The 11,049-nt window shown below is 30.5% G+C and overlaps 1 protein-coding gene across 2 annotated transcripts in view; it reads left to right on the forward strand.

Moving 5' to 3' along the window:
• The first annotated feature begins 3,053 nt into the window (after positions 1-3,053).
• LOC107456824 (dorsalin-1) overlaps positions 3,054-11,049 on the forward strand; it is a 28,616-nt gene continuing 20,620 nt past the window's right edge. For both annotated transcript variants that reach the window (XM_043056873.2, XM_043056865.1), the window contains exon 1: positions 3,054-4,366. In XM_043056873.2, coding sequence (XP_042912807.1) covers positions 4,072-4,366 — 295 coding nt within the window. In that variant the 5' untranslated portion in view covers positions 3,054-4,071. The remainder of the gene's footprint in view (positions 4,367-11,049) is intronic.

Raw genomic sequence — 11,049 nt, forward strand, 5'->3', positions numbered from 1 at the left:
CATTAAGTAAAATATATATTTATACGAGTATATAAAGATTTAATTTATTTTAAAATTTTTTAATGTGTAGAATGAAATATTTAATATTATGAAATTTTTCTTGGTGTTTGCAGCTGAGAATGAATAAAATAAGCTAAATTACACTTTATAAAAAAGAACTCTTATAATAGATGAGAATATAGTTATTATAAAAACGTAATTCTTTATTCTTGAATTTAGTTATTTAATTTTGAATGAAAATCTCGATAAGAAATAAACTGCTGTTTGTAGAAAATGCAACACCATGAAGGAATCATCAGAATCAAATGAAATTCGCAGCAAANGAAATTTTTTATAAATGCGTAATATTTTCATAATTTAATTACTATATTGTTATTATGAAATATATATTTTTTATCATTTGCATTATATAAGCAAGCGACATATTAAATAAATTATGGATTATTGATTGGATATAAACATTATTATTGCTTAGTGCTTTGCCTGTATCTCTGCTATCATTCCACGGAACTTTAGATTTCCCCAGAACACCTTTTGGGAACTTCTAGAATACGAATAAATATGAAATTAATCTGCTTTGTGAAAAATTAAAAAAAAAAGAAAAGAAAAATGTATAAAATCGTCTTTTATATATATATATAAAAAAAATTATCAATACCTCAATTCTTGACACCTCTCGAAAGGTGCAGTTGCTGGGAAATCCCATATAATGTCATTTTTTCATAATTTTTCGTTACAAATAAAGTTGTAGGACAAAGTTGTTGGAGCCGCTGGGCTCGTCCTTGGCAAGGTCGTCTCATAAATTCGAACTTGATGAAAACATACACATTTAGAATGTCAAATGATGTTGCTTCCTGCACGTCCTTGCCCTCGACCCTTGTTTGGCGACTCATAAAGTACACGTGACAACCAGAGATTCAGATTGAATCTCATATACACTGATTAATTATGTATAATGAAGTAATCTTCTGTTTCTCTTATACCCCTCTTCTGTTTCGCGATTATTTGGAATCTAATTGAAGCCGGATTATTTTCACATCTATTTAATTATTTAGAAGACAAAAAGGAAAATCGATTTTAGTAGCCCTTTGCTAGCCAAGTTCTTTTTACAGTTAAAAAAAAAAAAAAAAACAGATTTTGTTNAAAAAAAAAAAAAAAAAAAAAAAAAAAAAAGACGGGTTCAAATTTTTTGAGTTTAGAAAATAGAATCCACTGTTTATACAATCCCCGTATAGCACGACCTAGAGGCCATTAAACAAAGGTCTGCAGGCCACTAAACATTGAAATAAAATAATTTTAACATTCAGAATGGTAGAAAAATTTATGATTCTGGAGCGGAGCCTCCGATTGTAAAGGGTTAATTATACTAGGGACCGAATTTTTGGTTTAATTACTAGATATTGCTTAATTCGGATTTCAAATCTGAAATTAGTTTTGCCTCTAAATCTACAATTTGTTTTTTAAACGACATTTTTTTGTTGAAATCTACAAGTTTAAAAACGTTATGTAAGACAAGGGGTCGAGTAAATGTATCGAAAAATTTCTGGGAGAAATAGCGCACATCATCAGGATCAAAACTGCATTTGAAACCATGCCCGGAATGTCGTCATACGCGACTAGGGGCACTTCCCCTAATACGACCTGTTCATAATAGGGAAGCAACCTGAACAGTTCATAATAGAAAAGCAACCCTAGTCGCGTAATAAAGACATTTGTTCCTATGCAGTTTTAATCCTGATGATATGCCATAACTCCCCTAGAAATTTTTCGCAACATTTATGCGATCCTTTGTTACAAATAACATTTTCACACTTGTACGTTTCGAGAAAAAATAACAAAAAATATATTCTAAGAAGAAACAGTAGCATAGAAGGAGAAACGGAAAGCAGATTTGAAATCAGCGATACGAAAGTATTTAAAATCTGTTAAGAAATTGTTCTTTAGTGTTATTTATACCAAGCCTCCATAAACAGTCTGTGTACAAAGCAGAAAAACTATTTGGGAAATCAGGGAAGAGTCATAAAATTTTACTAATCTAGAAAAATCGCACAAGGGCAGGGCATTTAAATAAAATGTCCGAAAAATTTGAAGAAAAAAAATAAAAACAAGTGAAGTTAGGCCTAAAGATAGCTATTTCTTTTTTCATTTTTTTTCACAAGTTATTTATCATTTTTCGGCTCCTTTCATATGGTTTTTCAAATTCTAATATTTTTAATACAATGTTATCACGATTTCGAACTATCATTTTTTGACGCATTCGATTCGTGAAGAACCCATCGTAAATTCACGTCGCTTGTAAATAGTTTTTTCAGAATTATTTGTCAATTTTACTGCCCTTTTCATATAGATTTAAAAACAACGATATTTTTAATACTTTGTTATATACGACGTTCGAATTTGAATTGACGCGTTCGATTCCATTGGAACTTCTCGTCGTTGAATAATACTTTGCCTTTTCCTTAAGAATAATAATAATAATAATAAAAAAAAAAAATAAGTAAAAACTCCGATATTTTTATTATGCTTATTACGACACTAGAATACCGAATTTGAGTTTTGACACCTTCGATTCCCTACGATTGCGTAAAATTACATCGTTTTCAGATTATTTTTCTTTACAAGAATTTGCCGCGGAATAATTTTGTGTGATCATTTTTATAAAATGAAACTTTGTAGGGACCGTTTTTACAAATTTGAATTTTGTGAAGCGGATGCAAAACGGCCCCAATTTCCGACTGGATAGTTCACTAACTACCCCCAGTTATATATATATACCAGTTATTTTAGCTTTCAATATGGAAGTACATTAATTTTATATAATTAAATTTAAAAAATACACTTAACAACAATTTACATTTGATCTTCTACTGCAATAATTCAATTAGAACGAAACAGTGAATATCAAGTAGAAAATACATTGTTTCATCTCTCTCCAATTTAGAATTCATTTGTCTGCTGTTTGTAACTATGTTTCATTTTGTCAAATAATGGAGGAAAAAACGAGAAGAAAAGAAAAGAAAAAAAAACTAGAAAGATAGTTCTTTAAAACATTTTCTGTGAGCCGTGTGAGAATTCGGTGAACATTCCATAACGTCTTTTAATAATGTTACCGTTGATAGAGGTAGGGAAGAACTTCATCAGATTTGAAATAAATTTTACCTCTCGCCAACTCAATGACTTCCTTAACAACTTCCAGAGGCGCCAAATCAATTTACACGTTCTTGTGTAATTTTTTCTTTTTTTCATGGTGGAATAGTGTTTTTCCACAACAGCATGGCGACCTGAGGACGCAGACGATTATCCATATAAACAGATATATTTTGAAGACTAACTTATTTCTTTGGGTTACTTATGTTCTGTGAACTTCGTTTCTGAAATTGCTGCATTTTTTAAACAGTCAGACTATTTTTATTTTATTTTATTGAATCTAACGTTTTATTTTGGTTGTATGCCTTGATGTGTAACAGGTTTTAGTTTGTTCTCAATTAAATGATTTCTTGTTCGTAATTTGGAATGATATCTAATCGAATCTGCTATTTATTTGAGTGATAGATAATTTTTGTTCGAATGATATCTACAATTGAATGATACCCAATATCTGTTCGAATGGTTTCTAATATTGATTGATATCTAATATCTGTTCGATTAATGTCGAATATCTGTTTAAATGATATCTATATTTTCGCTCTTAATAGATAAAAAAAATCAATATTTTGATATTGTGTCAATATTCATTAAGTAAAATGAGTACATGATGCTTACAGAAATTATGGTTTAAAATTGTGCTAAATTTGAATATCCTTTAGAATTAGAACGTTTTTGCTGCATTTTGGGAATTGGAAATAGTTTTGGAAGTGAAAACATTCACTTTTACTTATAGAGGCGGCGGTTAGTTCTGAATCTGGAATTTTAAAATATCGAATTGCTTATTTCAATCTCAAACTACTGATTAGATTAAAGAGTTCGAGCTAAGTGTTAACTATAGCTAAAAATGGACATTATAGCGCCAATATTTATGTTTAGATAGCGTTATTTATTTTGTGAAAATTCAATGTGAAATATAAATACATTATGAAATATTCGAAAGCTGATTATATCTTCTTATGCTTCATCTGGGCAAGAGCTGTGTTTAACTGTTATGGCCTAGGTTATCCGCAGATAGTGGAAGATAGCTCTTACAGCAAAATCGCTTTACAGCAACTTCTACAGCTGTTTGGTTTGGAGAGAAACAATACAGAACCAAAATCTCATCCACACCCACCACAGTACATGTTAGATTTGTACCGTGCTTTCTCCAAAGGTGAGAGAAGTGAATACCATTCCCGGCACCCCACTGCTAACACAATACGAAGCTTTTTTGAAAAAGGTAAATACTTCCAATCTTTATTAAAATATGAAATGTTTTTATATGATGTACCTGTGCACTAACCATTGGTGCTTTAAAGCATTATTTTTTATTTCAAAAATATATAAAAATTATTGTAAAATCATTTTATTATAAACATTTATTGTTTGTATACACGATAATAAAACAGCAAGTAAAATTTCATAGGATGGAAAATTTTTGACTTTATTTACAGGCCATTTAATATCACGTGGGCCGCTAGCAAAAAATTCTCATGAAAAAATTCGCAAAAAAAAAAAAAAAAGGATTTAAAATTGCAATAACTTTCAAATAAAGTAGAAACTCACAACAAATAAATAAATAAAAAATAAGAGTTCATGCCAAATTAGCCAATGAAAATGTTTCTTTCAACAGGTTAAATTTTAACCTTGTTTTTGCATTTCTTTTGAATTCAAAGTGGCCCGTATGGTATTTTATAAAACAAATTTAACGGTTAATAATTCTTGAACTAAATATCAAATATTAATCAGTCTTAACTTCAGTTTGTTTTCGAAATTTAAATTTTTTTTCGAACGTTATTGTATTGCTTTTTTTGCCCATTTTTTTTTCCTTATTTTTTGATTTCAATAATGACCATACATCATTTGTTACAAAGAAAAGTATTTATTTAAAAGTATTATGTATTTATCTTTCGAAATTTTTCTATATATATACGCATTATTTTGTTTATTAAATATATGGTAACAGATCTCGAGAGATGTAAATGAACTTAAAAGAATGGATAAATATTCATTATTTTTTTTAAAACGATAAAAAAAAAAAACGTGAAAAATTTTCAAAAAACAGAAGAAAAAAAAAGGATTCAAAATTACAATAACTTTCAAGCAAATTACAAACTCACGAATAAATAAATAATAAGTGTTCATGCCAAATGAGCCTACGAAAAATTTTTTTTCAACATGTTAAATTTTAACTTTGTTGTTGCATTTCTGTTGACTTCAGAGTGGCACGCATGGTATTTTTTTAATACAACAAGTTTAATAGTTAATTATTCTGGAACTAAATAACAAATATTATTATTATTTGTTTAATTCTGTCGTACTTCATGTTCAATTTTCTACACACGCTAGTAATATATAAGTTTCGAAATCCGATAATTTGTATTCTGCAAAAAAGTAACGTAAAGATGAACATCAAAATAGTGATAGCGACTCATGCGATTTTCTAATATAAGGAGATGTAAGCTTGCTCTTTCTTGTTGAAGTTGAAATTAAAATTTAAAAAAAAAAAAATAGGGGGAGGGAGGGTTATCATTGAATCGTCAAGGTTTACCACAATTGTTAGAGAATAGCTAACAGTTGCCCTGAATTACGAATCAGAATTTTATTTCAATAACAACAAAAATTTGTGTTACCATTCAAAAAATTTGTTTGCATAAAACCTCACTACTGACGAAAACTACCTTCAGTGAACGTTAAATTGGAGGTTAGAATGCTGTTGACGTTAGAAAAGGAGGGGGAATTTTCCTGTTTTGCCACACCTTGTAATTGTGTACTTTAATACTTGTTTTTATAATTGTGTTCAAAATTAGCACATGAAGTTGTAGCTACATTAAATAAGAGACGGAATCATAAGTATATTATGAAATTTTTAGTAAAAAAAAGTTCTTTGCTTAATTAATATGCTTTATTCATAAAATTGTCTTTGCTTAATTAACAAAAATTTATTTTAGAAAGTCAGAAAAACAATAGCAGGAAACAACAAAAATTTTAAGATATGTGTGTTAGCAGGACAGCACTTCATCAGGGGACACACTGCCTGCTAACACACAGCAGCCTTTGTGTAATCAGTGGTGAAACCAAAAACTGATAGGGCACTGTCAGTTTTGGTTTCACCCCAGTGGCGTAGCGAGCTTAACTTGCGCCCGGGGCACAATACCTTTTTAGCGCCCCCCATTCGAAAACTATATAGTATTATATGTAAAATATACTCCCGAATTATTAAATAAATAATGTAAAATAAATAAAGTCATAGGCTCAAGCTAGACTTTAAATTTGAGACAAAAAATGCAGTTGAGAAAACAAGACAAGATTCTGAATTGTATATGATCATCTAGAATTAGTTCAAAAGATAGCTATTATTTTTTATTTTACATATTTATAAAGAAATATTTTAAAAACACGCAGTAATAAAACAATAAAAAAGTAAATATTTATTATCTCTAAAGGGATACATATATTTGATAATAATATGATTATAATAAATTAATAAAACTAATTACTATGTATAAATTTTCCTTGCTTTTGATGAAGCAAATTTATCAATAATATCATCAAAGTTGATAATTACAAATTTGTTTCTTTCCACACTTAATGTTAGGTCACTTAAACGATCTTGTTCCTTCGTAGATNGGCCAAAGACTCAAAAGATGAGTGGGTTGCTCATCCCTCTCCACCGGCATGAAAGAAGAAATTGTTCGTTCTTTTATAGATAACGATTTCGTACGTCACATTGATTGAATGCTTATTACTTGAATTCCCCTCACTTCCTTCCTGGAAACGAATCTAAAAAAAAAACTTAAGTACTAAAGTTTATAACTGGAAGCTACTTATTTCCACAGTAACGATGTACTTTAATACTTGTTCAATGTTTCAATATATATATACTTTTCTTTAATTTAAACTTTACTCGTAATAAAAAAAAACATTATAATTTTTATTGTATCATTTCTAATATTTAGCGGCACATTTTAAGAATTTGGCGGCACCCAAAAGTGCCGCGGCACAGTGGTTGAGAATCACTGTGTTAGAGAATAGCTAACAGTTGCCCTGAATTACGAATCTGTATTTTATTTTAATAGCAGCAAAAATTTGTGTTACCATTCAAAAAATTTGTTTGCATAAAACCTCACTACTGACGTAAACTACCCTCAGTGGATGTTAGATTGGAGGTTGGAATGTTGCTGACGTTAGAAAAGGAGGGGAAATTTTCCTGTTTTGCCACGCAGTATAACTGTGGGTTTAACTCACAAAGCAGAGTATGCTAAAAATCATGAAGTACACAAATAAACTGGAACACATTTGTTATTACTTTCAATGGTTAACTTAATTCTAAAATTCTAATTGAATATACAAATATATATATAGGATCATCATCCACAATCTCATACAATCGGCCAAAGACTCAAAAGATGAGTGGGTTGCTCATCCCTCTCCACCGGCATGAAAGAAGAAATTGTTCGTTCTTTTATAGATAACGATTTCGTACGTCACATTGATTGAATGCTTATTACTTGAATTCCCCTCACTTCCTTCCTGGAAACGAATCTAAAAAAAAAACTTAAGTACTAAAGTTTATAACTGGAAGCTACTTATTTCCACAGTAACGATGTACTTTAATACTTGTTCAATGTTTCAATATATATATACTTTTCTTTAATTTAAACTTTACTCGTAATAAAAAAAAAATATAATTGTGTTCAAAATTACTTGAAGAAATAATAGCTACGTTAAATAAGAGATGGAATTATAAGCACACCGGACAAAAAATTAGTCACCCCTAGAGAAATCATGTAATACATCATTTAATGATATGTAACACCACCTCTGGATTCGATAACCACCTAGATTCAGTTAGAAAGTGAGTTCACAAGGTTTTGCTGGCATGTCGAATCCAGTTTAAGCTACTCGCTGAGGATTTGATCGCGCAAATCAACCAAAAATTACGAGAATGATGATTTCAGCGTTTTACCCGTTGATTCAACATGTTACACAAATTTTCAATTGGGTTGAAGTCAGGTGATTTTGCAGGCCAATCGAGATGTAATTGAGTGTATGAGCGTTCATAAAACCAGTCACTTATTCTTCCAGTCCGATGAACTTTGCCGTTGTCATCTTGAAAAATAGGGTATCGACAACACACTTTTCTAGAAGATGTTAACTGATAGGCAACATATAACCATCAAGAATGTTCAAATAAACATGTTAGTGACCACCTCAGTGAGGGGGTCTAATCTATAATAAGCAAAACGCCCTCAAAACAGGACAGACCCTCCTTCGGCTTGAACCTGACCTTGCACACAGTCAGGATGAAATGCTTTATCTGCTCTTCGCTGCACTCGACGACGTGCGTCTTTGGAAAAAAAGCAAAAACGTGATTCGTCAGACCATATTATATTCCGGCAGCCAGCAACAGCCCACGTTCGTTGATTTGTGGCCCACTGAAGTCGCACAGCTTTATGTGCTTGTGTGAGCTATGGCCTCTTACGAGATATTCGACTCTAATTGTTTATTGCAAGCAGCTCCCGTCTCAATGTTCTTTCACGAACATGTTGGGATGGACCTTCATTTACTAATTAAAGCAATTCCTGTCGTCTTTGGAAGCAGTTTTGATTGACAAGTCGTGAAACACGTCTCCGGTCCCTTTCATACAGGATCTTTTACTGACCACAATTCTGACGTCGTCTTTCGTGACCACGTGTATTACACCACTACTTGTAGACACGTTGAACAGTTCGCTTCGAAACACCAACAAATCCAGTAACTTCATTCACCGTATGACCATGGGCACGGCCTAACACAATTGCTCCTTTTTGCCACTCAATCACACCCTTACACTTATCCATATTTACACACAATTTCAGCTTCAAGCAAAAATATCTCACCGATTGCTACTTGCCTGTGATCACGTTGAAGCAGCATTTGGGCACATCACTTGACCACTATCCCATCTGACGAAACCTAACTATTCATCGGTACTTGCGCACTAGGGTGACTAATTTTTTGTCCGGTGAGCTTAAGTATGATATGATATGAAATTTTTATTAACAAAAAGTTCTTTGCTTAATTAATATGCTTTATTCACAAAATTGTCTTTGCTTAATTAACAAAAATTTATTTTAGTACGTCAGAAAAACAATAGCAGAAAACAACAAAAATTTTAAGATATGTGTGTTAGCAGGATAGAACTTCATCAGGGGACACACTGCCTGCTAACACACAGTGGTGAAATCAAAAACTGACAGTGCCCCTTTTTTTGTTGATAGGGGTGAAACCAAAAACTGACAGTGCCTATTCTTTTGATAGTGGTGAAATCAAAAACTGATAGTGCCTCTTTTTTTGATAGTGGTGAAACTAAAAACTGACTGGGCACTGTCAGTTTTTAGTTTTTAGTTTAGTTTTTAGTTTAATTTGGTTTTAGCTGCTATAAGCGCTTTTCCATATTGATTTATTATTTTAATGTTACTTATTTTGTCTTTTTCTGAATTTGTAAATTAGTTTTATTCCTCGATTAGACAAAATTTTATTTGTTTTTCGCGAAAACTACTGATATTTTAGGAAAAAAAAAACAATGTGTTAAATGCGAAGCATTCGTAAGGACTTGTGAGCAAAGCACCCTAATATTTCAAAAAGATTTGTAATGCATGAAATCGGTTATTAGGGTCTTTAGAATGCATTGCATTAAAAATAACTATAATTAAGCTCCATATATTTCGAAAACTAATCAAAATCGCAAGAAAAATGTGATTTTCCCGTGTCATTTTCCCCCTGAATTCCACTAATAATTGTGCTCCGTTTTAATATTTTGTTTAAAAAACATTTTTACTTCTTTAACTACGTAAAGGCTACAAAATTTGTACTTAAATTTAACAATGAGTCGGTGCTAGGAATTTTACACTTAAGGTATCCGACTACCTTCGGGACAAAATTTTTGAAAAATAAATATTTTTCACAACATTATTGCAATTTATATTGTATATTAATTTAAATAAACATATTTAATAGAGAAAATTTTAATATACAGGAAATTTTTTGTTTAAAGAGTAATTTTTAGATAATTTTAATGAAAATATTTCATTAACGGAAAACACTCTACACAAAAAACTATTGTACATGCAGCTATCAAACTTTTTGAGCCGTTTCGTATAACCCTCTGAAGTGTTATGAACCTCAACTTAAATGATATCATGAAATTAAAAAAATTTATGGAGTGTTAAGCATATTTTTCCATTTTTTTTCACATTTTCTTCACATTATCTACTGCAAAATATCTCATAAAACAAAAAATAATACAGTTATCTGAATTCTGGAGGTCTGTTACATAACCACCAATACAAGAAACAATCTCTGAAAGTTTGAAGACAAATTTATTATAATTAGTTGAGTTATCTTGTTTTCCGTAGACAAAAAACAGCAAAATTGTCATTTTGAGAAAAACACAATTAAAGTTTATAATTACATTTTTTCTAAAAACTATGAATGTTTGTCAGTAGGAAGTTATTATATTTTATAGGGGGCACATTCCTTCACACATTTTCTTAGTTTTATTTAACGTAGCGATATTTTAACGTATTATTTAGCGATATTTTAAAGTATTTAGTGAATAACATCAAAAGTCTACTACTTATAAAGCATTTAACACAGGAACAATTTTTTATTAAACAACCATCTTACTGTATTTTCACACTTTAATATATATGTCTAAATATAGTTTTTATTAATAATTAGAAGTAAAAAATATTTTTTATAATATTTATAATAGCTCAAATCTAGAATTTTCTTCTAAATGCAATTTGTTATCATAGCAAACCGGACAACATAATGAAGCTAATATCACCATTAGGATCTCAATATCAATTATTCGATTGCCACACAGATTGTTTTTATCCAAAGGCATCAGTTCTTTATTGACATTGAGATCCTAAT

This window comes from Parasteatoda tepidariorum, chromosome 4, assembly GCF_043381705.1.
Source record: "Parasteatoda tepidariorum isolate YZ-2023 chromosome 4, CAS_Ptep_4.0, whole genome shotgun sequence".
NCBI classification, from domain to species: Eukaryota; Metazoa; Arthropoda; class Arachnida; order Araneae; family Theridiidae; genus Parasteatoda; species Parasteatoda tepidariorum.